The following is a 27,938-nucleotide window of genomic DNA, read 5'->3' on the forward strand; positions in this document are numbered from 1 at the left end:
GGACCCATGCAGGCCAAGCTGCTTTCCCAAGGCTGTGGTTGAGTGCCTGGAGGCAAACTGGGCCCCCTCTCCACCAAGGGTGTGTCAGCTCAGGAGGGGCTGCAGTTCTCAGATTGGAAACCTGCCCCCAGGTGCCCGGCCCTGGCAGTTCTAAGCACTGCTCGGCCAGGGGCTGCAAAGGCTGTTTAATTAGGGCCCAGCGGTGCCTCCAAGTTCAGGATTGCTACCCATTTTACCCACATGGTTTGAATTTCTGCCAGTATGAGACACATGCACGTCAGACCAGAGACGGCCTTTTTTAAGGGGGCAACGTTGGGCTGGGAGGGCTGCTGACTTATTCCCCGAAACTCAGCGTTTTTAGCAGCCCCATCCACACCCATGGGTGTGAAGAATCCCAAAGGCGGGCTAATCCCATCTGGTCGCCCTAACCCTTTCAACCCAAGCGTTTATAAACGCGCTGCCCTCCACCTACTCCATCACTTCTGGACAACTTTGCTTCCCGAGCTCCGAGATCCCACAGCAGCAGCAAGATGAGCGGCACAGAGGCTGGAAGACGGCCGCGGCTCACCCACTCCGGAGAGGCCCGGACGGCGGGCTCGGGGTCCAGCTCGTCGGACTGCTGGAGAGCGGGCGAGAGCAACATGCTGGAGAAGACGGAGCGGCTGGTCACCGTGAACGCCGTCTACCGCTGGCCGCTGCGGGTCGTGAGAGAACACTACCTGCGGCCCTGCGTGCCCTGCAGCAGCGCGCTGTGCTCCCAGCCCGAGCGCTGCCGCAACGGTCAGAGACGCTGCGGGGCCGGGCGGGCGGGCGGCGCCGGGAGGCCGCGCGGTGCGGGGCGGGCGGCGGGAGAGGCGCGGCCGCGGCTCCGAGGCGGGAGCGGCGCGGGCTCGGGCGCTCCGGACCGCTCGGCGCTGCGAGCCAGGCGCGCTCTCGTCGGCCGGGGCTCGGGGCGGGCGGCGCGGGCCTGCGGCGGCCAGGGCCGGAGCGGCCAGCCCCGCGCACGGGCTGAGGCGGGCTGCGGGCTCCGGCGCGCGCCGGGGCGCGGCAGAGGCTGGCGCCGCCCACTCGGCTGTGGGGGGAGGCCGCCTCCCGGCCGGGCGCGCGTGCCGGGCAGCTGGTGTGGAGCCGTGCGCGCCAGACCTTCCCCTCCGGGGCTCTCCGCGGCGACGCCGGTCCCCGCCCCGCAGGACACGGGGGGCGCAGCCGGGGCCCCTCCACGCAGCTCGGGCCAGGGCGGACAGCGCTGCGCGGCTCGTGGCTTGCACCGGGCAGCCCGCCCTGCCGGCCCTGGGCTTCCCTCCGAGCTGAGCTTGCGGGGCGTCCGCAGGTGTGCACGCTCGGACGTGGACAGCCGCCCACCCCGCGGAGCCCACATTTCTCGCAGCTTCGAGACAGGATGAAGCGGCCCAGTGCGGCTGACCCCGGGCCTGTCCCGTTATCTACACACTTCTCGGAAGTTGTCTTGCCCCTGTGGAGGGGCAAGGATTAAATGCTCTGCTCTCTTCTGCTTTGTGTTTCAGTGGGCAAACTCTTACCTGCGGGGGGGACCCATTACATGGTCCCAGACAGCTCCGTTTTCCATTACTTTGACATCTTGGAAATGCCCGAATTGAAGGGAGTCATTTGGTTGCAGACGGTGACTGACGCTCTGCGTTCGGAAAGAGGGTGGAGGTATGTTTGTATTGTGTGGAAATGAGAAGGATCCTTAAGATAATGGTCAGTTTGTTAAAAGTATGCATTAGCTGGATTGATTACAGGCTTTTCCAGATAGAATATTTTAAAGTGAGTGTGAAGTTGATTTTATTCAGACACAAAGATATAGATATTTTCTCATATCCAGGTTTAAATGCTGCTCCAGGCGTCATATTTCTGCTACTAAAATCAATGTGCTGTTATAGTCCCATTGCTAACACTGCGAGCCTTTTCAACCTGTTTTCTAAAATATTTTTAATATTAAGGATTGCTTTCGAAGCCAATTCCTGTGACATTCAAAGGCAAAGCATGGGTATTTAAATGTCTTTTCTCTTGAACATTTCCAAATGAGTGAACTTGATGAAAAAGGATTGGTTTTTCCACTGCTTAGTCCTGTCTCCCTTATACTAAATGTGAAAACCAGGGAGGAGCAGTTAGGAAAGCGGCTTCCAGGTGACACCCTGGGCTTTGCACATAGTAAGCACCTCTTGAGCTCCTGTTCCGAGGCCTTGGGGCACACAGTCTTAGTCCCTCTTACTACAAACCTGTTGACTTCCAGGGATGAGATGAGAGGAGCAAGGTTGGGGCAGGTGTTTGCTGCTTGGGATGTTCTCACATATCAGAGTGCTTGGTTTGAGTCTGGCTCCTGCTGATTTGAGCCCTGGGAGGCTGCAGGAGGGGGCCCCTGCACCCGGATGGCAGATCCAGCTGAAACTTCTTTGGCCTGAGCAAGGCCTGGCCATTTTGACCATTTAGGGAGTAAACTGGTAGATGACAGATCATTTTGTCTCCTGCCTTTTTAAAAAAGACGTGGCATGTGATTGGGCCCGATACAATTTTTTTGTCCTCCGCCATCTAAAGCTATTGCTGGGTTCTGGGGAGACCTGTTCAAGGTGCTGGGACGCTCCTAACCTGCCATGCATGCAGGTTATTGAGCTCCATCAAGCACACTGATCTGACTAGAAAATACAGCTAGGGTGGCTGCACTCTTCAGTTACAACCGAGAGCCCACACCTGTCGCCCACAGAGGGACTTGCTGTTTCCTGCTTGTCCTGTTACTGTGCCAGGCCATTTATTAATCTGTTTTGCCTGGCTGATAGGTAGCTGATGCAAGAAGCCTGCAGGTATGGGAGTGAACCTGTTTTGTTTTTTGTTGTGTGTTTTGCTAAGTGTCAGGCAGGGTGGTGGTGGCTCTGTGTACCCGGGTAAGCTTTGATGCATCAGTTTCCGGAGGGCTGAACTTGAGATGCCTGGGGTCTAACGGGAAGGTGTGAAGCCAAAGCATGGCTGGGCTCTGAAGATGTCAGGTACCCACCAAGCACTAACTGCCTTCACCTGCTCTGTACTAAGATGTCTTTATTTGAAAGTGACAGAGCTGGAGCTCCATGTCTCCCACAGGGGTGGAAGGCACCCAGGGACTTGAGCCATCACTTGGCTTCCTCCCAAGCCACATAAGCAGGGAATTGGATTGGGGCAGAGCAGTCAGGTCTTGAAGCAGCTCTCAAAGATGGACATGTACCACAGCACTAACCCCTTGATCCCTTTAAAATAGGCAGATGTTTTCTGTGATTCTATATAACCTTAACTATTAAAAAGCACCTTCTTAGAAACTGGCCCTGTGAGACTTCTTCATTGATTTATGGCACAGGCCAGTGTGGCTGGGATTCTCTCTCCTTTCCTAGGGCTGCCAGCAAGAAGTAAAATGTTAATGCTTCCCAAGGTACAAAAATACAAGTGGCTATAGTCTGCTGGAAGGGACAGGTGGAGCTGGGCAGAAAAATCATACAAAAGCTCTACCACCCGGCTTCTGCTGTAAAAGACCTCGGCTTGGGTTGGCAAGATGGAGATGCGTGCCTGCTGTGCGTTGACTTGTCTCCCCCATGTCACAGGTACTATAACAAGCTGCGGAGCCTCCTCAAGGACCCGAGCCACGAGTGTGTACTCTTCGCAAACGAGTACCATGCTTCATGCTACCATGCTTGGGAAAAGCAAATGTTGAAGAAAGATTGGGAGAAAAGGTATGGTCATCTGCTGTGGTTTTCATGTGGGCATCTCTTGCTGCCTCATTGGAAGTTGATCTAAAACAGACCAGGAGTTTTTTAGGGGAACCATGATACTAAAAGCACGTGATGTTGGTAGTTTAGATATGTCATTTGAATATGTAATGGAAATATTTTAGAAATCGAGATGAGGAAGATCTAGGTAGCCAGTGGGAGTTTGCCCCAGATCCGAACTGCAAGATAATGCAATGTTTGGGGCATGGGTGTGGGGACAAGGGGCCCTGCTTTGAAGCCAATAAGATAATCTCATTTTGTTGGGTATGAGTTCTAAAGTCCCAGCTAGACCCACTGAACTGAAACTGCTAGATGAAAATTCTGAAAGCTCTTGGAGAAAGTGCGGTGGCTTCATTGAGATCCATCCTAAGCAGCAGAGCCCAGCGCAAGCGCTTCGATAGGCAGTGTCTGGGTGGGAGCTATACCCAGAGATGGCGCTAGGACACGGTGGCCAGCTGAGTGACACGAGGCCCAGCTGCCACTGCGGAGTGGCCTGAGATGCCATGCAGAATGTGCCTCCGAAGTCATCCCCGGTGCAGAGGCATTGGGCTCGCTGCTCCCAAAAGCTGGGACATTCCTGAGCGGTGTGGACTCTGTCTAGTGGCCCCTCATCAAGGTGAGCCCAGGGTACAGGTGCTAGGCACACACACACACAAAAAAAAAACCTGACCGTATAGAACATGTCATCTTTTCCTCGTACGACTGATCGCTATAGCTCTTAAACACGTCCGTTCTGCAAAGGCACCTAGGAATGGATCCATCCTGGGTGCTGTTGCAGCCCCAGGTTTTCTCAGGGGACAAGACCTGAGAGGAAAAAGCATTTCTCTCAACAGGGACCCCTGAGTACCACAGAAGTGCTTATCCACGTTGGGCTCTCCTGTGCTTACAACCCAGTCTTGGAAGCACAGCCTGGGTCTGAGAACTGTGTTCAAGTTCAAGTACTTTGCAGCTGATTTCTGGGCATTTTAGATGGTTCCGTTTCAGACTGAATCATGGTCTTCAGCTGTTGGCAGCCTTGTCTTGTTAGCCAAAGATTCACCTGTAAATCTTGTGGGCTTCCCCAGGCATCGTGTGGGGTGCTGTGTGCGAGCCCTCCAGTTAAAAGGTGCTAAAATATGACAGACAGGGTGTCTCAAGGAAGAAATGCAAATTCTGGTTCCTCTGTGTGTGTCTTAGAACCCAGGGCTTATCAATAATAGAAGCCCAAAGCTTTTTGGGATGAGGAGTGCACGAATGGTCTCAAGAGACCAGAGGACGGCAGATCGGTGAAATTCTGGCAGTGTGAGGGCTCCTGTGTGCTTTGTTCCAGGATGATCTACGCCGCGGCTTTGTGGTATTATAAGCACTGCGGGGAGAAGATGCCCATCGTCATTGTGGCAGACGAAGATTCCATAAAGAGATTCAAAGTGAAGAGCGAAGGAGTATCTGTCATGACGTTCAAGGTATTTCCGGCTGTGGTGTACATGGCTGTGTGTTCACTTCCAGTGTTGCTCCTCGGAGTCTAGATCCCTTTGGCAACCCAGAAAAGAGAAAGTAGAGCTTGAAGCAGTTCCATCCTGCTAGGTAGAAACTTAATGAGACGCTCCGATCGCTGTGGATTTACAGAAACCCTAGCTGGACTCTGAATTGTAGGTTCTCTGAGGGTTCCCAGGAGCATGTATTCCTAAAGATTTGCCAATGGGATTTTCGTGGCCTTGCTCTAAAGAAGTGTTCTGGCATGCCAGAGAATTCCAGGGGTGCTGGATATGAATAGCAGTGTCACTGGTGTTTTTCTGTGGCAGTATATCATGTCTTGTCCCTGCAGAGGACAGTCGGGTAAAAAGTATTACATTTCTTTGCTTTTTGTGAGAATTAGTTTTCTTTGTAGTCCAGCAGTCTAGAACACTTCTCATTGTGTGTAGCATCTCCAACTGTGCCCCCCTCAAGGTGAGTGAGAGCAGGAAAACAGATTTGAGTTTGGATGAAAGGGAAGGCCAGCATCTTTGGAGATGGAGAAGCACTGAGACAAGCTGGCCCATAATGACAAGTTTGGTGCTGATAAGTGGCCGGTGAGCATAGCATGGAGGCACTGAAGTGAGCATAGACAAAACTTCTGAAAGGACCAAAGGAAGCACAGCAGTTACCACAGGATCCGGAAATGAATGGGGGAAATGCTGGTGCTGACACTGAGGACAACCTATTTGCTGTTCAATTCCAATACAGACGTGAGCTAAGACCCCAGGAGAGGATCAAGCCACCACTTGCAGGGCTGGCATCCCACATGGAAATGCCTGGCTGCTCTTCGTGGCTCTTGGATTCAGCCTGGCCCTGCCCTGGCTGTGGTCATTTGGGAAGTGAACCAGAGGATGCAAGATCTCGGCGTGCTCCTGTCACCCTGCCTTTCCAATCTTTTTCATTATTAGACAGGTGGAGTTAGAGGGAGACCGGTCTTCCTTCCATTGATTCACCCCCCAAATGGCCGCTATGGCCAGCGCTGCACCGATCCAAAGCCAGGAGCCAGGTGCTTCCCCCTGGTCTCCCATGCGCAGGTGCCCAGTCACTTGGGCCATCCTCCACTGCACTCCCGGGTCACAGCAGAGAGCTGGACTGGAAGAGGAGCAACCGGGACTAGAAGCTGGCACCCATAGGGGATGCTGGCGCTGCAGGCGGAGGATTAACAAAGTGAGCCACGGTGCCGGCCCCTCAATCTTTAACACAGCATATAAAGAGGAGCTTTTGCCTCTGCCTTCTCTGTAGGCCATTGTGTGTAGCCATGAGGTCCATACAAAGTGCAATCGGAAAGACTTCAAGGTGCCAAGTCCTGGTCCCTACCCCCTGGGCACCTTCAAGGTGCCAAGTCCTGGTCCCTACCCCCTGGGCACCTTCAAGGTGCCAAGTCCTGGTCCCTACCCCCTGGGCACCTTCAAGGTGCCAAGTCCTGGTCCCTACCCCCTGGGCTTCCTCTGAGTCTCGGGCTTTAACAGGAAGGGAGAAAACCACTCGGTGGCAGCAGGAGGCTCAGGAGGGGACTGCTGTGGTCAGTCCTCACCGTGCAGACGGCAGTGCCAGCCGGGGCTTGGATAGTGCCACCACACAGTTCTGTTCTGATCCTGTTTCTCCATGCCTTTGTACGACACAGGACTATTTGAAAAAGTTCTATTCGGATCTGGAGGCTGCCCACAGCTCCTGTGACTTCACTGATGAAGCCCTGTATGAAGAAAAGCTGGAGCGCTTGGAAGCCTCAGGACTTAATTACAACCACTATCTCCCCCCGGACGTTCTAGAAGCTGGGCTACAGTCTGGCCGCTACGTGGAGGTGAGGGCTGCCATGAAGAGGCAACAGCTGTTTCCTTCCCCTCCTGGCGGCCTGAGGCTGCAAACCAGATGGGAACAGGCAAGCCAGGACAGTGGACGTGCACACAGCCTTGGGCCCGTGTCCCTCGATGTTGGCTGTCCAGTTGGCGGCCACTCTGGAATGATGCCGTTCCGTTGTGTGTTGTCCTGAGCCTCAAGACCAGAGACCGAAGCAGTTGTGTACATGCCTCCTGTCACTGGTTTCGAGATAAGATTTGTTCAGGGCTCCTGACCACGTGGATTGGTGTTAGTGACGACTGTTGTTCATAGCACTTGGAAGGAAAATGGGCAGAAAAACTGTTGACCACATTGATTTTTTTTCTGGTTTTAGGGAATATTGTGTGTGAATAGACAAACAAAAGCGGAAGCATTTGTCCGCGTGCAGGACACAGACCAGAGGGAAGAAGGTACAGTATATAAGCCTCACCTACATTTCCACCTGACTTGATAGCACACAACAAGGAAGCAAAGGTGTAACTGACACCCCAATCTCATGGCACCTGGTGAGGGGGTGTGGAGAAGGGTTCCCTACATTTTCACTTCATTTTTATAAACTTAAGGTCTCAGAACCAGTAAGCTGAGCTTGGATCCAAGCCTCTGTGGCTGTGGTTTAAAAACATTGCTCTGTCCTGCCTCAGTGTGGTCTGAGCTCCCCGAGCTTTCGAAAGGAATGCAAATGGGGGGAGAAAGCCAGGTAAATGAGCTGTCCTGAGATGGAGTGTAGTTCTTGGTTCATACTGACCTCTGGGTGGAGAAAGGAAAAGCCTGGAGAGGGCATGAGCAGGAATGGGTGGGAAGAGGAGCAAGAGGGACAGGAGGCGGCCCTGGGGAGAGCGTGTGCACAGGGCCTCCAGCCCCAGCCTGCAGAAGCACACAAGTGTGGCTCTGCCTTCGGAGGGCAAGGCGGTGAACAGGAGGACTCGGGCCTCCCTGGAGCGGAAGCCCCCTTGACGTCGTGATTTCTCTGCTGCCCCAAACACTAGATTATGAAATCCTAATCAACGGGATGAATCCCCGGAACCGCGCGCTCCACGGAGACCGGGTAGCCGTGAAGCTGTTCCCTGAATCCCTCTGGAAGAGAACAGCCACGGGTCGCGAGGCCGGCGAGTATATGCCCACAGGTGAGCCAGCGGATGCCACCCTGGCATCCAGCCTTCTTCCAGAATTGGGTATTTCTCAGCAATCGAGGAATAGGGCAATTTCATTGGAAGTGGCAGACCAGTTGTGATGTATGGACATCCTGCAGAATGGCTGCATCGAGGTAACCAGCATGGGACACATGGTTACCGCTTTCCCCAAACAAGTTCTCATTGCATTCCAGCCTGTGCTCTGCTCATTATTCAAAGCAGCTGCCACCTCCAGCCCTTTTGCATACCACACCGCAATCCCTGGGGTCAATATAGGCTCAGATTCCAGCTCCCTTCTAATACTTGGGAGGCAGTGGTGATGGCCCAGGTAGGGTTCCTGCCACCCGCATAGGAGACCTGGAGTGAGATGCTGGCTCCTTGATGTAGCCTCTAGCCTTGTTCCTAGCCTTGTGGGTATTTAGGGAGTGAACTCGCAGGTGGATGTGAACTCATTCTCTCTGCCTCTCAATAGAATAAGCATATTTAAATAGGTAATTGATTATTTTGCAATGAAAAGTAATAGTTCTTGTATGCCAAGAACTCCATGAAGGTCTCTTACAGGGGTTGCAGGGGCCCAAACACTTGGGTCATCCTCTGCTGCTTTTCCTGGACCGTTAGCAGGGAGCTGAATCAGCAGCCAGGGCATGAACAGGCAACCACGTGGGATGCCTGCTTGGCAGGCCATGGCTTCACCCAGCTATACCACAGTGCTGGCCCCAACAAGTTTATTTCCTTAATAAAACAAGGGTGAGAATGATTTGATTTTCCAAGATACTGAAACCCGAAATCAATGAGGTAATGGCAAAAGAAAAAGCAGGATTCCAAATGTCACCTCCGAACCCATAGAAAAAAGCTACCAAAAGATTATCCATGTTTAAAAAAAAAAAAAAATCGGGCATCTCTAGAAAGTCTACATGTTTGAAATGGCTAAGAAGGCAAATCTTCAAAGATTCCCTTGAATTAAGTGCTTGGAAAAGTGGGACAGGGACAGTTAGATGACGGCTAGCTGGCTAACCCTTGTGATTTGTTTTCCACAGGACATGTGGTGGGCATTACTCAGAAACACAAGCGCGATTATATAGTAACCTTTCCATCAAAGGAGGATATACAGTATTACAGCAAGAAAACGAAGAAATACGTTGCTGTGCCATGGGACTGTAGGATCCCCAGAATTCAGATCCACAGGAAACAGGCTGAAAAGTACCAGGTAAAGGACACTGCACCATGGCTGCCCTGCTTCTGTCTTGGCCAGCTTTTGGATCAGTGCCAGAAAGCACTGTTAATTGCTTTGCAAATAAATTGTGGGTGGCATCTGGCATTCCAAGGTGCTGTTAAATCCTAAATATATAGGTGCCATCTATTAAGTGGTCTAAGGCTAACAAATGAAGGCTTGAGCACGTCCTAGAAAGCGCTCTGTAGGACAGCCAGAGAGAATACATTGTCCTGCTGACCAATGGAGAAGCTTCCAACAGCTGCACTTGGCCAACACTAATGCGCTTTCTTCCAGCAAGCAAGGTAGAAATACAAGCCCTGTGCCTCGTAGGGATGATGTAGAAGCTCTTCAAAGAATCGATTATCCGTGAAGGAATATAGGTGGGAGGGAAGACATGTTGTCGCCAAGAGACTAGGCACTGTCCAGCATCACCTGCCTCCAGCTATGCAGCCCACTAGCCTGGTCATTGTCCCTCGGACACCCTAAGCCTTGTGACAGGCTCCCAGGGGCCTGTTTCAATGGCTTGCTGAAACTGCTAGACAGTGAGGGTCCTGTTGACACTGATGCCCCAACCCAAAAGGACATGAAACTTCGAAGTACCTCCTACAATCTGAGACCTAGGTTCCGGAACTTACCCTGAACCCTGCACCACTGGGTTCCCGGCTTGTGTTGCAAGTGTGAGCCAGCTGGCTGTTCACAGGTGGCACATTCCAGCCTCCTTATTTGATGCCGAAGAAAGGCCTCCCACTGCAAAAGCACTGGGCCAGGCCATTCCATACCACCTGGCAAGTCCCAGAATCAAACACGCCAGCCTGCAGACTGGCCACCCTCTATAGAACTGTCTCGAACCTCTCGTTAGCGAATGCTTTCAATAACCCACGGAACCCTGGAGGCGAGGCTAATGCTTTATGTACCTTCTCCTGCAGTGTTGCAAAGCAGTCGTCCACATTGATTCCTGGGACGTGGGTTCGAGGTATCCGGACGGACACGTCGTCGGGACACTGGGAACAAGTAGAGACCTGGAAGGGGAAATGAAGTCTCTGCTCGTGGAGCACGACATCTCCGAGCGGCCCTTCTCTGAAGCCCAGGTCAGATTCCCGGAGGCCTCTGGTCTAATGGCAGACACGTTATGCACACAGGGAAAGATCTCTAGACTCCAGCGACTCGCTGGGAAGCCACAGAAAACCCTCAACCAGACCCAAGTCAGTTTCCAGTGGAGCTCTCAAGTCTGTAGATCCTACAACTATGTTTCAAAGTGGCAGGTCGGTGTCTCCTGGTCAGGATAGGTCCATCCGGCAAGTCGAGGAGAGCTGGTTGTATCCCCAGCAGAGCTCCGTCTCTACCCATCATTCAACGCCAGCAACAGGGAGCAGAGTCCAGGATGCCTGTACGTCTGAGCCTTAGGTCTGAGAGCAATGCTCGTGACGCAGCTTTCCTAGACTTTCCAGAAAATGGAAAGCCCACAAACGCAACACATTGGCTTTTCCATCACTTCCACGTCATTAGAAACAGATAATAGCTATTCTCTTGAATGTGCTATTGGCTGATAGGTTTCTTTTGCTTAATTATTACATATTGGCAGAGCCTATGTGGTTTTAACAGTTAATGGTAAACTACTGTATATTGATGTGCCCCTGTGTGCTCAGCCATTTGGCTGTTGGCCTGTTATTTTTATATTCAGTATTATAAAATTACACAGCAACATTACTTTTTTAATATGGTCAATCCTTCCCTTGGTAATCTCACGTTAAGGATTACCTTTTCCAAGTCAAAGGGGACATTGAAGTAGCTTTGTTACTTGTTGGCAGACTGTTTCCCAGCTTGCACCGCCATTAGGAGAATGAGCGTTTTGGCAGAACCAGAGCTATCCTCGTCAAATATTTGAGAATGCTTTACGTCGTCAAATGTTCATGTTTTACAGTAGTTCCTGGCCATTATTTTGTTGACTTGTCTGGCAGCTCTTGGAGAAAATGATTCCATAAAGTGGGTTTAGAGGTCACAGGACGAGAATTCTCTCTTCCCTGTTGGCCTCAACTCACTGCACTGCAAGCTGAAGGTCAAGACAGGGACAGGGAGAGAAAGGACCATACTTTTTGGTCCTGTTGTAATCATCCCTGGCATCTTTTTATTAAAGATTTATTATTTGAAAGTCAGTTACACAGAGAAGAGAGGCAGAGAGAGCGAGGTCTTCCATCCGATGGTTCACTCCTCAGACAGCCACAACGGCTGGAGCTGTGCCGATCCAAAGCCAGGAGTCAGGAACTTTTTCCGGGTCTCCCACGTGGGTGCAGGGGCCCAAGGTCTGTCAGAGCAGAGCAGAGAGCTGGATCAGAAGAGGAGCAGCTAAGACCCATATGGGATGCCGGCACTTCAGGCCAGGGTGTGAACCTGCTGCGCCACAGTGCCAGCCCCCCTGGCATCATTTTTTAATATATGCGATGCCTTAGATGTTGTCCCCCATGGTTGGACCAGAACAGGCCAAAGACATTGAAACGTGGATCATTGTGGAAAGGGGTACATGCGCTCTTAGAATTTGCCACTCGTGCTGGCTCCAGTACCCTAACAAGGCTGGTGGGAGGTCTCCCGTCAAACTCCCAGGGCACCCAGGGCAGGAGGCACAGCACCTGACCCATCGGAGGCCAGCACAGGATGACGCAGAATGGAACTGAGCCCCTGAGGGTCAGAGGAGGCAAATGGCTGAGAAGGTGGCCTCTCTTGCAGATGGGCGAGTTGCCGGTGAACACCCCAGAGGAGCCTTGGAGCGTGGACCCCGAAGAACAAGACCGCAGAGATCTAAGGCAAACGAATCTCGTGTTCACTATTGACCCAAGAGGGTGTGAAGATGTGGACGACGCGCTGTCCGTGCGCACTCTGAGCAGCGGCAACCTGGAGCTGGGCGTTCACATAGCAGATGTAACCCACTTTGTGAAGCCGAAATCTTGCCTGGATAACGAAGCTAGGGCTAGGTAAGGCCGTGTGCAAGCCTTGGAATGCCTGCGACTTTCAGATGAATCTGTTGGTGCCCTGCTGATGGTTTCATCCAAGAACCCCCACCCCACACACCCACACACCAACTAGAGTTCAGTGACTGGCTCGGCTTGCCTTTCCTGTCTCCCACAAACGGGTCACGGGCTAAGTTGTCACATAGGAATGTGTTATTTGATGTCACGCATGGGGTCATCACACTCCAATTTGGCTTCCACGAGCAAGATTGATGTCAGTTTGCCTTCCCGGAAGAATGTGCCCCGAGCAGTGTCAGAGCAAAGTGGGTCCATGGGGATCGTTTTAGCACTTGATGAAGAGGCAAACGGCGTCGGATTCTGGGCAGTGATTTCTGGCTGTCTCCTCCCTGTGGGACCCTGCAGCCCGCGGGCCTATGTCTGCTGACAGTCTCACTGCCTATGTGTTTCAGGGCCACAACGTACTACCTGCCCGACCGGCGCTATGACATGCTGCCCTCCGTCCTTAGCTCCAATTTGTGCTCTTTGCTGCGCGGCGTTGACAGGTGAGCTCACGACTGTAGCCCTTGGTTCCACTGTGCTCTCCTCCCCAGCCACCCTGTGCTGGTCTGTGCCCGACCTGAACGCCTGATCTTGTTCCCCTAGCCTCCCTGTCCCTCCTCACCGCTTGCCTCTGCTCTCCCTCTATCTGTACCTCTATCTGTATTTTGAAGATTTAGTTGAAAGGCAGAGTTAGACAGTGAATGGCAGGGGCCCAAGCACTTGGGCCAGGATCTGCTACTTTGCTAAGCTCATTAGCAGGAAGCTGGATCAAAAGCAGAGCAGCCAGGACTTTAACCTTTCTAGAGACAATACTGCACACACATGATCTCCTTTCTTACACACCTAGCATTTTTTTAAATGGAGCAGTTCATGTGTCTTGGAGATAATTCCACATTAAGAACTGGAAAGTCAGGTATTTGCCCGTTGTCCTATTACAAGCAAAGCTGTGCTGAATTTTGCATGTTCAGAAGGACAGGGGGGAATCTCAGGAGGTGGGATCTGAGCTGGAGCCCATGCGTCAGTGTGACTAGGATCGAATTGCCTTCAGGGATCACACCAGGCACATGCTCACCAGCAGTGCAGGATGCCTCATTTCCCATAGGCTTGCACACAATACCTTGTCTGCTTCTCTCTGCCCACTTGATAGAAGGGTTGGAACTACATCCTTGACACTGCCACATGGTACTTTCACCCACTGTGCCACAGCACTGGCCCTGGCACTTGGGTCAACATCCAACACCAGTCCTGGCTGCTCCTCTTCCATTCCACCTTCCTGCTAAGGAGCCTGGGGATGCAGCAGAAGATGGCCACTGCCACCCGTGGTGGAGACCTGATGGGATTTCCTAGCTCCTGGCTTTACGCCTGACCCAGTAGTGGTTATTGTGGGCATCTGGAATGAACCAGTGCCGGGGCGGTATGCCTCATATTTCTGTCTAGTTGGAGCAGAAACCTGTAGAAATGTCATTTCAGTCAAATCACATTGAAGGTTCAATTCTCTTGCTGCAAGGGGTGAAGGTGTGGATAGTGACATTGTTGATGTTACTGCTTTTGTAGATACGCTATGAGTGTCATCTGGGAACTGCATAGGACCACCTACGAGATTAAGAGTGTGTGGTATGGAAGGTCAATTATCCATTCCACATACCAACTCTCCTACGAAGCAGCTCAGGAGCTCCTCGATGGGAACTTGGGCATCACAAATGACATGAAGGAATTCCAAGATATGGACAAAAAGGAGAAAGAAGACAGGCTGCAGGAACTAACATGGGCGATTAAAAAGTTGGCAGACATAGCCAGCCACTTCCGGGCGCAGCGAGGTCTCGATGGTGCCTTAGATCTGGACGGCATTGAAATCGGTGTGCTGTTCGATGAAGAGAGGAACATTCTCGACCTCGTCCCCCGGCAGCAACGTACAGTCCATCGGATGGTGGCGGAGTGTATGATACTCGCCAACCACTGGGTGGCCAGGAAAATCTACGAAAGCTTCCCCAGGCAGGCCCTGCTGCGCCGGCACCCGCCTCCACGCCAGAACCTCTTCTCGGAGCTCAAGCAGAGCGCCCAGGCCGGAGGGTTCTACATTGATACGAGGTAGGAGCGCCAGGCTGGGCTGCACAGTCACTAGCTAGCAGGCAGAGCTACAAGGGTTCTTCACCCGTGGGTTCCCTCCCCAGCTGGGCCTTGATCCAAAGCCAGGAGCTTTATCTGGGTCTCCCACATGGGGGTAGGGACCAAAGAACTCGGGCTATCTGCCAGTGCTTTCCCCAGGCCATGAGCAGGGAGCTGGATCACAAGCCGTCTGGGATGCCAGTATCAGGTGGAGGCGTAGCCTGTTGGGCCTCAATGCCTGTTCCCAGACCTACTTAACAAACTCGGGATTCTTTGTGCATCTTAGGAGGTGTTGTGCTGGGGCAATAATTCGATAAAACATTTAGAAGGCAGAGTTAGAGAGGCAGAGGCAGAGAGGTCTTCCCCCTGCTGGTTCATTCCCCAATTGGTGGCAATGGCTGGAGCTGAGCCAATCAAGAGCTTTCTCTGGGTCTGCCTCATGGATGGCATCCTCCACTGCTTTCCCAGGCCACAGTGGAGAGCTGGATCAGAAGTAGAGCAGCCAGGACTCGAACCAGCACCCGTGTGGGGTGCCAGCCGCAGCAGGGACAATCTAAACTCGGGGGACACTCAAGTGTAGCATTACTTCTGGAGCTCTAGGCTGCTGTAGTAGAAGAGAAGAGCTGCTTCTGAGATGTGGTCGTGAATGAAACACGTCTCCCTGCTGGCAGAGGAAGTTACTTAGAGGGGACGGGAGGCTTTTCCGAACGCATTGCCTTGTCCGTGCCTGGAGTAAAACCGGGCTCCTCTGTTCTGTCAGCTCTAACAGGTCCCTGGCGCTTTCCCTGGATAACGCACACGACGTTTCGGACCCAATAGTCAACAAGCTGCTGCGGAACATGGCGACGCTGGCCATGTCCAACGCACTCTACTTCTCGACAGGCTCCTGCAGGGAGCACGAGTTCCACCATTATGGTGAGTGACAAAGGGTCCTGGGTTGCCATAGCCTGGAGCAAGTTGTTTCCAAATCTGATCTTCAATCGTTTGGTTTCTCTTCACAGCACTTGGCCTGGACAAATATACACACTTTACCTCACCAATAAGGAGATATGCCGATATCATAGTCCATCGATTACTGAGTGCAGCTATCGCAAGAGACAAACCGGAAATGGAGCTGAATTTGTTAAGTGAACGAAGTCTCGAAGAGCTGTGTGATCATATCAACGAACGACACAGGGTAGGAGGTTTTTAAATTCTTAGCCATTGCCTCTTGGTAAGCTGTGCTGGGTACTCAACAGGACAGCAGAGAGCAGTGGCTGTGGCAATAGCTCCCTGCTGTAACCTTGTGGAGGGGATCTCTGACCAGGCCCTGGGCCTGTGGCTTCTTACAGGCTGCAAAACTGTGCCAAAGGCAGGCAACGGAACTCTTCCAGTGCCGTTTCTTCCGAGACAAAGATGCAGACAGAGACGAGCGCTGCGTTGCCGACGGGATCATCTATGGCTTCCGGGACACCGCTGTCCAGCTCTACATCCCAAGGTATGTCCCATCTGCTGCAGTAGGGAGTAAGAAAGCCTGACTCAGCTGCAGAGAGCACGCACAGCACATCAGACGAAATTATTAAACCACTGCTTCTGGAGGTTCCCTATACACATATTGTAAGGATGCCTAAATATAAAGGCAAAGTGGGAGATGGGAGAATAGTGCACCTTCTAACTCAGTGAGTTATCTGAAAGATGGCAGGAGCCAGGTGCTTCCCCTGGTCTCCCATGGGGTGCAAGGCCCAAGCACTTGGGCCATCCTCCACTGCACTCCCGGGCCATAGCAGAGAGCTGGCCTGGAAGAGGGGCAACCAGGACAGAATCCAGCACCCTGACCGAGACTAGAACCCAGTGTGCCGGTGCCGCAAAGTGGAGGATTAGCCTGTTGAGGCACAGCGCCGGCCTGTTTTGCTTTCACTATAAAAGGAACACTGTGTAGATAAGTGTAAAATCTGCATACTAAGACTACTGTCTTATCTGTCAATGGTTCAGGTATGGGATTAAAGGAAGCGCACATCTGAAAACCAAAGATGGCTGTGTCCTCCATTTGGGGCCCAATGGTGAAAACCTTGGCGTCTGGGCCCCAGGAGCACCCAGGCGATGGCACAAGATGACAGACCGTGTCACATCCAGCGGGCAAGGCGTCGCTTTCCGCATGTTCGAGCATGTTACGGTAAGGCTGTGCGGGTGCCTTGTGTGTGTCCTTTCCAATGCAAAGTAGAGAATGCAATTCGGGAATACATCTCTCCTCTTCCTGTGACAGGTGAAAATATCTGCACAAGTTCAACCGTATCATCCCAATCACCTACACCTGGAAATCATAAGCAAGAAAGCCTCCGTGGACCCAGAGGCAAGGCATACTCCCCAAAGCTCCCCATCACCCACGAGAGAGTTAGTGGGGGGAAACACTCAGTGTGCCGAAGACGGCAAAGACAATCTCCCTGAGGAATACCGGCAGTTTCGGCAGACAGAGGGAGAGAGCCTCTACACTCTCCTGGAAGAGATGAAGAATCGAGCGATCCAGGACCTTTAGAGCCATCTTGGAATTTTATGAAACTTTCAGTGTCAGTCACGATTGACTATTTTTACATTTACTGCACAAATCCTGTGATTTGTACAGGATAAACAGTAGTACATATTGTACCGTTATAATTGTGTAGCTACCTCCTGTTGCTATGGAGACAACTTCAAGTGCTGTATCTGCTTAAGATGCCCTGGGACAGTGATGAATTCTGTGTGCCCTCATCTTCCCAGCAGATTGTGAACCACAGTGTATGTGATGTCTTGATTGGGCATATTTACCATAAATAATAAATGTATTTCTTACAATGTGTCCTCAGCTTCCTTTTCGAAGGGCACAATCTTTGGGAATACAATTTCTTTAAAGATGTTTTCCAGTGGATGGAAGATATTCCTCTCGTTTATAACTGTCTCATGTTGAAGATTGATTTGAGGGGACAGATGGGACAGTGCCCTGATAGGAGCACTAGAAGTAGTGCTACTTTTGTCTTCTACTAGCAGACCTGATCTAAGATCTACTCATTTAATTGAGGCAGAGCCACAGACAGGGGAAGACCAAGAGGTCTTCCATCTGCTGGTTCACTCCCCAAATGCCCACAATGGCTGGGGCTGGGCCAGGTGCAACCCAGGAATCTGGAACTCCATCCACATCTCCAACAGCATGGCAGGGGCCCAAGCACTTGGGCCATCTTCTGCCGCTTAGCATCTTAGGATCTGAAGTGGGTCAGGACTCGAGCCGACGCCCATATGGAATGCCAGTGCCACAGGCAGAAGCTTCAACTAGTATGCCACAGAGTCCCCCCCGCCCCCCCGAGTTTGTTTTGCTCTTTTAGAAAAAATTCATCTGAAAAAAGCAGGAGACCCAGAGAGAAAGGGCTCAGTCAACTGTCAGGTGACTCCCCAAACTGCAACAACCAGTCCTGGGCCAGGTCAAAACCAGGAACCAGGAACTCCACCTGGGTCTCCTACGCAGGTGCAGGGGCTCGAGTCCTTGGGCCACCTTTCACCGCTTTCCGAGGCGCATTAGAGGGAGCTGGATCTGAAGTGGAGCCGCTGGGACTTGAACCAGTGCTCTGATGTGGGATGCAGACGTGAGAACTGCAGTCTGGGGCCAGCGCCATGGCACAGTAGGTTGATCCTCCACCTGCGGTGCCAGCATCCCATATGGGCCCTGGTTCTAGTCCAGGCTGCTCCTCTTCCCATCCAGCTCTGCTACGGTCTGGGATAGCAGTGGACTTGCGTGGGAGACCAGGAAGATGCTCCTGGCCTGGCCCTGGCGGCCATCTGGGGAGTGATCCAGTGGATGACTCCCCAAAAACTAAAAGCTTGCTATTGAAACTGGCCGGTTCAAGTCCCAGCTGTTCCACTTCTGACCCAGCTCCCGGCTAATGTGCCTAGGTAAGCAGGAGAAGATGGCCCAATTACTTGGGCAGACCTAGAGCTGGATTTTCAACTCACTGGGGCTGGGTAAAGCGTCAACCAGATGTATATACTGAAAGTGTAAATTACAGAACTAAATAGCAACAAGAAATGTTCCTAAAGAGAATAGGAATTTGTGTTTTTGCTGTTTAAAAATAGACACACTCCACAGCAACAGTTGTTTCAAGATGCAAATACACATTACACATCCCGGAATCTACTGAAGACATTCAAAACGGCTGCTGCTTATTTCCCAGGGATCATGTATTTAGACGTCATACTTGTACAAAAATCAATGCCAAAGAGAATAAATTAGCGTAATGTGACAAAGTTAGCAGGAATAGGCGTACGATTTATCAGCTAAGGATTTCCACACACAGACGATACACACTCCTCCTGCGCCTGCAGAACCATGACTCAACAGGCACAGGCAGAGGCTGTGCAGCCACAGCAGCAGCCCTAGGTGCACGAAGCTCCACAGGCTCGGTCCGCTGGTGTCTCCTCTGTCTTTAATTCCTCCCCTTCATTTACAGAAGTGGCTGCGGCACCTTTCTGTGAACAAATGGAAATGGCCTTGCTTGACCCACGTCCCTCCGGCTCTTGATCCTCCCCAGTATTCACCTCTTCAACAGTCTGTGTTCTGGGTGTGTCCATTAACGTATCTGAAAGAGACACCAAACCATTATCACTGATTTTAATTACATGATTCTGTCTCACCTCATGTACACAAATCTCTTCAGAAACCTAATTTTGACCACTGTCTTAGAAATACAAACCTCTTCATATATGGAGGAAGTCCACTGAGATCACAAAGAGGGCCAGGCACTTGGCCTCATGGTTCAGACACCTGGATCAGAATGCCAGGTTTGACTCCCAGCTCTGGCTCCTGGTTCCAGCTTCCTGCCACCCATGTGGGAGACCTTGACTGAGTTCCCAGCTTCTGGCTTCGGCCCAGCCTAGTCCTGTGGGTTTCAGAAGTGAGCCAGGGGATGGGGAGCACTATTCAACTCTGCCTCTCAAATAAAATAAAACAAAAAACTAATGATTTGATAATTTCATGTCAACTTTAAAGAGTGGGCACTGTGGCACAGCAGGTTAAGCTGCCACTTGGAATGACTGCATGCCTGCATGGAGTGCCTCTACTTCCCACTTCCTGTGCCACACCCAGGAGGCAGCAGACAATGGCACAAATCCCAGAATTCCTGCAACCCACGTATGAGACTGCAGGAAATCCCTGGATCTTAGCTTTGGCCTGGTGCACCCTTGGCTGTTGTAAGTATGTGTTAATCTTATAAATAGAAAGTGATCCTTAACCATCTATTTTCAGGTATATGTTGGTTAAAAAAAAAAAAAAGCCATTGTTGTCAGTAATAGTTGTACCTTCATCTCAGTTGTCATGGGTGGGCTGCATTGTGGTCCAGTGCGTTAAATTGTCACCTATAATGCCAGCATCCCATATGGGAGCACCAGTTCACATCCCAACTGTTCCACTTCCTATCCTGTAACACCCCCCCCTCTTTTTTTCTTCAAAGATTTATTTATTTATCTGAAAGGCAGAGTTACAGAGAGGCAAGGTGGAGACAGAATCTTCGATCCGCTGGTTTACTCTCCAAATGGCCACAACAGCTCAGCTAATCCAAAGCCAGGAGCCAGGAGCTTGGAGCTTCTTCCAGGTTTCCCACATGGGTGCAGAGGCCCAAGGATTTGGGCCATCCTGTACTGCTTCCCCATGTGGAATGCTGGCACCACAGGCATTGGCTTTACCCACTATGCCACAGCACTGGCCACTGCTCCACTTCTAATCCAGCTCTCTGCTATGGCTTGGGAAGGCAGGAGAAGATGGCCCAAGACCTTGGGAGAACCAGAGGAAGCTCCTGGCTCCTGGTTTCAGATTGGCCCAGCTCTGGAAGTTGAGGCTATTTGGGGAGTGGGCCAGGAAATGGAAGCGCTCTCTCTCTCATTTTTTTTTTTTTTGACAGGCAGAGTTAGACAGTGAGAGAGACAGAAAGATCTTCCTTCCGTTGGTTCACTCCCCAAATGGCCGCTACAGCCGGCATTGCGCCGATCCGAAGCCAGGAGCCAGGTGCTTCCTCCTGGTCTCCCATGTGGGTGCAGGGCCCAAGTACCTGGGCCATTCTCCACTGCACTCCTGGGCCACAGCAGGGAGCTGGACTGGAAGAGGAGCAACTGGGACAGAATCCGGCGCCCCAACCGGGACTAGAACCCAGGGTGCCGGCGCCACAGGCGGAGGCTTAGCCTAGTGAGCCGTGGTGCCAGCCCAGAGCTCGCTCGCTCTCTGCCTCTCTGTAACTCTGCCTTTTAAATAAATAGATAAATCTTTAAAAATAAATTAAGTATTTTAGAACCTATTCATGGGAGCCATAATTGTAGCATACTGGTTAGGCTGCTATCTCCAACAATGGCATCCAATATGGGTGCCAGTTGGAGCCCCAACTGCTCCATTTCTGATCCAGCTCCCTGCTAATGCACCTGGGAAGGCAGTTTAGATGGCCCAAGTCCTTGGGCCCCTGCACCCACATGGGTGACATGGATGAAGCTCCTGGCTTTTGGCCATCTACTCCTCCTGCTCTATTTGGAACTCTGCCTTTCAAATAAATAGGTAAATTTTAAAAAAGGAAAAAAAGAGACATATTCATGTTGCAGCACATGGCTTTAAAATCCTCAATGGGTACACAATGTACCGTTTATATGATTAGAATTGTATCACAATAAGTTTTCATAATTATGCTAAAGACAGCATGTATCACATCCTTTAAGGAGTTCGAAAACATAGCTTTAAAGTATTTTAAATCAGTTATTAAATGGTTACGATAACTGTTTGAGAGCCAAGGAGAGAAGGAAAAAGGGAGAGCAGCGGCACTCGCACGCGTGCGTGTGTGTGTGTGGGTGTGTGTGCTCACTACCCATAGGCTTCCCAGGAAGACCATGTGTGTGTGTGTGTGTGTGTGTGTTCACTACCCACAGGCTTCCCGGGAAGACCGTGTGTGTGGGTGTGTGTGTGTGGGTGTGTGATGGTTCACTACCCACAGGCTTCCCGGGAAGACCATGTGTGTGGGTGTGTGTGTGTGCTGGTTCACCACCCACAGGCTTCCCGGGAAAACCGTGTGTGTGTGTGTGTGTGTGTGCTGGTTCACTACCCACAGGCTTCCCGGGAAGACCGTGTGTGTGTGTGGCCGCGGTTTGAATACAGTGAGCCAGGAACAGGGGATTCAACTCATGTCTCCTGTAAAGGTGGCAGGAACCCAGCTACTTAAGCCATGACCATTGCCTCCCAGGGACCACGTAAGCAGGAAGGCAGGCAGGAAAGGAACCCAGAAGCTCTGAGGTGGGACGCAGGCATCTCAACCAGCATCTTGAACAATCATTCACACTTTTGATGCCTAAAGATACTTTGGGAGGATAGTAAAGAAGTTACAATGTCTAACAAGCCCTTGATGTGTTCATAGGAGCCCATAACACTCAGCATGACAGGTACCGTGTCCTGAGGACTGACCGTCGCTCAGCAGCCTGGCCTGCCTTCTCTCCAAGGCCAGCTGCTTATTTCTCTCGATTCTTTGTTGTTGCTCTTCTGTCAGGCTTCCACTCGATTCCAAGGCAAACTTCGCACTTTCAGGTGAGTTTGTAAAAAAGGGATCTATTTCAGCAGCAGTTATATCACGGTCATTATTCTCCCCTACGTCATCTGCAGTAGAAAAGAAAACGTCAGTACATCTGTAGTATTAGAGTAGTTACAGAAGGAGCTCGTCTTCAGGCAGGTGTCTACCCGAAGAAATAATTTGTAAGGCATGAGAATGTGAGAATAGGGGCCAGCACTGTGGTATAGCAGGTAAAGTCGCCAGCGGCTCCTCTTCCCATCCAGCTCTCTGCTGTGGCCTGGGAGATCAGTGGAAGATGGCCCAAGTCCTTGGGCCCCTGCACCCACCTGGGAGACCCAGAAGAAGCTCCTGCCTCCTGGATTCCGATCGCTACAGTTCTGACTATTGTAGCTATTTGGGGAGCGAATCAACAGATGGAAGCTCACTCGCTCTCTCTCTCTCTGCCTCTATGTAACTCTAACATTCAAATAAATAAATCTTAATAAAGAGAATGCGGAAATACATACTTGATATATTCTTGATTTAAAGACACATTTATAAATCACTTATAATGAGGCACATTAGTCAAATGGAAATACTGTTTAAAATATGCATGAAAGGAAAAGTTCTTAGTTATGATTAGAAATATTTTATGCTTGGCCCGGTAAGAGAGTTTAAAGAATCCAAATCATCTTCTTGTTCTACATTTTAATTTCTGGCCATAGTGTCTCTGTATAGCATACAGTCATAATTTTATGTAGGCCATTATCTTTTAGAGGGCAAAGCAGACACAAATGAAAAAGGAAAAGAAATTTGTATCTGCAGACATATTCCCAAAATAATGTTTAGAAAATAAATGCTCTACATTATTGATGTTAACAAACTCGTAAAACCACCTAGATCAGTTATCTCAAAGCAGGATGCCTCCAACGTGATCCACAGTGGTGAGGATTAGATGGTCCATTTAAGTATTAAGCAAAGTGAGTTTTACAAATAGGTTTAAAATCTTATGACAGTCACTGTCATCTGTGAGCTCCCTAGAAGGGTGAGAGAGCGGGGCCTCTTTTCACTTTAAGTGTAAGCACACGGGGACACAGTTGTTTCTGACTGCCCAGTCAAGTAAACACACAGATATGATCTTGTCTCACCCAAACAATTCCAAAAAAACACATGAGCGGTAGCTTAAAAAGATTCTGCAAAAGAACACAATGCCTCCAATTGCAATAGAAGCACAAGCAAGAAATATGTGACTTTTATTTAGTTAATAGTTTAAAAAAAAAAGATTTATTTGAAAGAGTTACACAGAGAAGGAGAGGCAGAGAGAGAGAGGTCTTCCATCCACTGGTTCACTCCCCAATTGACTGCAGCGGCTGGAGATGTGCCAATCCGAAGCCAGGAGCGTCTTCCAGCTCTCCCACTTGGGTGCAGGGACCCAAGGACTTGGGCAGGATTCTACTGCTTTCCCAGGCCACAGCAGAGAGCTGGATTCAAAGTGGTGCAGCCGGGACTCGAACCGGCGCCCATATGGGATGCTGGCACTGCAGGCAGCGGCTTTACCCACTACACCACAGCGCTGGCCCCTCTATGTAACTTTTAAATTAAAAAAAAAAAGTTTAAAGCTGTGCAAAGGTCGCAGGGCTGTTTGTTCAACACCCCCCCACACACACACACACACACACTAGATACTGAAAGTCCTTGTGAAGGTGTTCACGGATTTCTGCCTGGTTGTAAATGGCAGTGGCCTGCAGGAGCTGGGCATGGTCTGGTTTGTCCTGGGCCACGGTGCAGTGCCACGCCGGGTGGGATGCCTGATGGCCTCTTCTCTTTGGCTTTTGTGGGGAAATTAGTTACATGATGGTGCCCAAAGGAAGTAAGGTGGGCAGAATCCAAAGTTGTTTACCACTAAAACTAATTGGCTGCGCAACATCAGGGGAGGTAACAAAACTAGTAACAAGTGTATAGACATATGGCTAGTCCTATAGAAATCCCCCCGTAAGGTGATTTTTTAAGTGATTGGTTGGTCCTTAGCCCTGCCCCAATGACTCTGCAGTTTTGTGCTATAAAAGGTTCTGTTTCGCACGAAGTAAATGAGTCCTTGCTAGACTTGGCTCCCCGCTGCGTCTGATTGTCTCCGAAATCGGGAGGCTGGGGAACGTGCGAGCGGCGCACTTACCTTTCCTCGGACCCAGTCCATCCTGTACGGGTGGGGGTGGACTAAGACCCAGCATCTGGCGCCCAATGTGGGGCACGAGCAGTTACTTTTCGGTCGAGGCCAAGCGGTCTCTCAGGGTAAGTGAAACCTTAGTATGGGTAATGCAATTTCATCCAAAGTGGACCAGGCCTTAAAGGCCTTACAGGACTTGGGAGAGTTCAGAGACTCAAAGGAAGATGGCGGGGAAAGAGAATGGGCTAAATTTAATCAAAAAGCAAAAACTAAAGTAAAAGTCACCCCGCCTAGCCCATCCACTCCAGAAGGGCCGGAACCCCCCCATACCTCCTGGGGGCAGAGGCGGCCTCCCCCTATGTAGAGCCGCGGAGGGAGCTACCTGATGCGGACCCTTCCGATTGCCCGGGAGGAGGGAGGAGAAATGAGGTAACCTGTGCGGGAGCACCCGCTGGCATGGTGGCGGCCATGCCGCCCGCTCTGCTGGTGCTGCTGCTCCTGGGGCCAGGCGGCGGGGGCCAAGCAGGGCCCCCACACAATACCCTGCTGGAGGATCATCCCACTGCCTTCCGGGGACATGGCTGCCGCCTTCCAAGGCCCCTGGGCGCACCTGTTGCACAGCCTCACCCACCTCGCCGAGGGCTGCTGCGCGCTGGCCGCATACCTGGCCGGCCCGGACCCCTCGCGGTCGCCATCGGAGCCGCGCCTGGCCGTGGAGCTGGGTGGCACCGCAGCCCCCTCGCACCTGGACAAAGCAGTGCGCGTACTTCGCTGCACCCCGCAACGCAGAGCATGGAGCCCGGCGGGGACCACCGGAGCCGGAGCAGCGGCGGCAGGGGCAGCCCCAGGCCAGCAGTGGCCTCAGCATGGGGCAGACAGCTGCTGCCCACCGAGTCAAGCAGCGGCGCGGACCGGGAGGACGACGATGGCGATAAGCACTGGCGCCGGGCCCGGGCGGGAGCCCCGATGTGGGGGAAGGGGAGGGCTGAGGTTCCAGGCCCCTCTTTCCACCGCGGAACAAAAGCGGGAGATCTGGGGCCGGGAGAGGAGAGGCTGGGGAGACTCGCGGAGAGGCTGCGACGGGGAAGCGGGCCGGCCGCGGACCCCGGTCCGAGGGTGCCGAGCGAGCACGCGCCTTGCAGCCCCGCGGTGCTCCCACCGGGTATGGGGCGCTCCGCAGCCGCCTGAGGCTGGGGCCTGGCCCGGCCTCCCGAGGACTCACTGGACCTGGCCAGAGGCGGAGGGCGGTACGTCGCAGGACTGGGCAGGCACCAGTTTGGAGCGCGGCAAGCAGGCACGCCGGGAGGATACCTGTTCCTGGCCCTTCTGCTGCACGGGCTGGGAGAGGGTTGACAACACCCACCCATACCGCGCCTTCCCCATGGCCCTGGTCTACGTGCCCATCACGTCCCAGGGCAAGGCGACCAGCCTGCCCAGGACTGCCTGCAGCTCCACCTCCTGGAGACGCTCATTCAGCTGCCTGCCAGCTCCATCACCAAGGTCTCCATCCAGTTTGAGTGGACCATGCTCAAGTGGACTGAGTACACTCCAGACCCCAGTCATGGCTTTTATCCTCAATCCAGCTACTTGGTGAGACTGTACACAGAACTGCTGCTGGCGAGCCTGCCCACGCAGGACTACAATGTGATCTGCGTGTGCTACGGCTCCTTCTCTACATCGAAGAACCTAGCAGCGGCGGCCTGGCCAAGAGGCTGGCCTAAAGGAACAATCTTTAAAAGAAAAAGGGGGCACCAACCCCCCTCTCAATGGGTGTGTGAGACTACGGGGATGGGTCATTGGATTAGTCAAAAGGTTCTCAGGAAAAAATCTGGAATGGATGTCAAATTGTTAATGAGACTTTGGGCCAATGGGTGGCACCTCAGAAGGGAGGGATGTTTTTGTTATGCAGGGCTACAGACTCACACCTTGTATTTCCATAGGGGTATTGGTGCACAACAATGATTCCTGCGTGCTAGTGTCCCTCATCCTCCACGTACTGTAACCACGCTCCCATAATTACAAGTCACGTGACACCCCAAGACGGGTAAAGCACCCTGTACCAACCTAAGACAGGGCTCACAGCCAAGCTGCCTGGGTACCAATGACGGGTAAGGGCAAGGACGGATGGGGGCAAATAAGACAGGGACCGCGTGCTAAAACAAAAAAGGGGGAAATTAATTACATGATGGTGCCCAAAGGAAGTAAGGTGGGCAGAATCCAAAGTTGTTTACCACTAAAACTAATTGGCTGCGCAACATCAGGGGAGGTAACAAAACTAGTAACAAGTGTATAGACATAGGGCTAGTCCTATAGAAATCCCCCCGTAAGGTGATTTTTTAAGTGATTGGTTGGTCCTTAGCCCTGCCCCAATGACTCTGCAGTTTTGTACTACAAAAGGTTCTGTTTCGCACGAAGTAAATGAGTCCTTGCTAGACTTGGCTCCCCGCTGCGTCTGACTGTCTCCAGGATCGGGAGGCTGGGGAACGTGCGAGCGGCGCACTTACCTTTCCTCGGACCCAGACCATCCTTGTACGGGTGGACTAAGACCCAGCAGCTTTCCCTTCCCTGGGCTGTCCAAGGACCCCAGGCCACAGGACAGCCCACTGCTCTCGCAGCTTTCAGCACTGTGTTGCTGATGGAAATCTCTGACTGTGGCTCTGTTTTGCTGGTGCCTGACTTCAGGCTCCCCCAGGCTGAGCACCCACGTGCTCAGGCTGCAGAGGAGCGTGGAGCATCTGTATGGGAGTGCAGACATCAGCAACCGCTGGATTAAAATCAAAAGGTCTCATCAAAAGCTCAGCCCGGGGAAGGTGGGCATTCAAACAAACAGCTAAGAGGACAGGGAGGCTAAGTGCATAAAAGAAATCCTGGAGGTGAGCTCCAAGGGCCAGAGTGCTAATGGAAGCCAGTTTTGAAACGCTCTGTATTTCTTTCTTTATTTAAGATCACCTAGTGGGGTCAGTGTTGCAGCATAGTGGGCTGAGCTACTGCCTGCGATGCTGGCGTATCATATATACCCTGCTTGGAGTCCCACATCCCAGCTCCCTGCGAGTGAGTCTGAGGAAGCAGATGGCCCAAGTGCTTGGTCCCCTGCCACCCATGTAGGAGACAGGATGGAATTCCAGGCTCCTGGCTTTGGTCTGACAGAGCCCTGGCCATTGTGGCCATTTGGGGAGTGAACTAGCAGATGGAAGACCTCTCTCTCTCGCTCTCTTTCTCTCTCTCTCTAGCTCCAATTCTGCCTTTCAAATAAATAAGTGTATCACACTAGTACAACGTGCACGTGGCAACACAAACAGTGCTGAAACATGCATACGCCTGACAAAAACGTTCAAGTTCTGTTCCTTTCTGAACTCTTCCCTCCCGAGTCATTCACCCTTGTTGACAGCTGGCAGATGGGGATAATTTTAAAAGTTCTTGAAAAATGGAATTCAAAATTTCTTTTGGTGCAAACATTTTTTGAAATTCATGCATACTTTTTCCCCCCATAATGCACATTTTCCATGGATGTTTTGAAAGACCCCTCATGGAGAAGGGATGAAGTGACTGCCATGTCTGTATACCCAATCCCTGGGAAAGTCATTTTGAACCCAAGTGGTTGGTTACAGAGTTCATGCAGTAGTGACCCGGCTGTGCCACCTTTCGGCTAGGAAATGATCAGAGTTCTAGAAACTGGAGTATAAGCTATGATGGTAGACTGTGGATGAACGCACCTACAGGGCTACAGGAT

The 27,938-nt window shown here is 51.7% G+C and overlaps 1 protein-coding gene across 1 annotated transcript; it reads left to right on the forward strand.

Annotated features, from left to right (window-relative positions):
• Window positions 1-641: 641 nt before the first annotated feature.
• LOC133769600 (DIS3-like exonuclease 1) lies at window positions 642-17,042 on the forward strand. The gene is made up of 17 exons (XM_062204808.1): window positions 642-780; window positions 1,524-1,674; window positions 3,585-3,713; window positions 5,059-5,191; window positions 6,868-7,044; window positions 7,414-7,489; window positions 8,066-8,203; window positions 9,247-9,416; window positions 10,349-10,510; window positions 12,144-12,388; window positions 12,835-12,927; window positions 13,979-14,512; window positions 15,291-15,445; window positions 15,532-15,707; window positions 15,862-16,007; window positions 16,502-16,682; window positions 16,773-17,042. Exons 1-17 carry the CDS (start codon window positions 642-644, stop codon window positions 17,040-17,042), a joined length of 3,075 nt encoding a protein of 1,024 aa, XP_062060792.1.
• The last annotated feature ends 10,896 nt before the right edge of the window (window positions 17,043-27,938 follow it).

Source organism: Lepus europaeus, chromosome 11, assembly GCF_033115175.1.
Source record: "Lepus europaeus isolate LE1 chromosome 11, mLepTim1.pri, whole genome shotgun sequence".
NCBI lineage: Eukaryota > Metazoa > Chordata > Mammalia > Lagomorpha > Leporidae > Lepus > Lepus europaeus.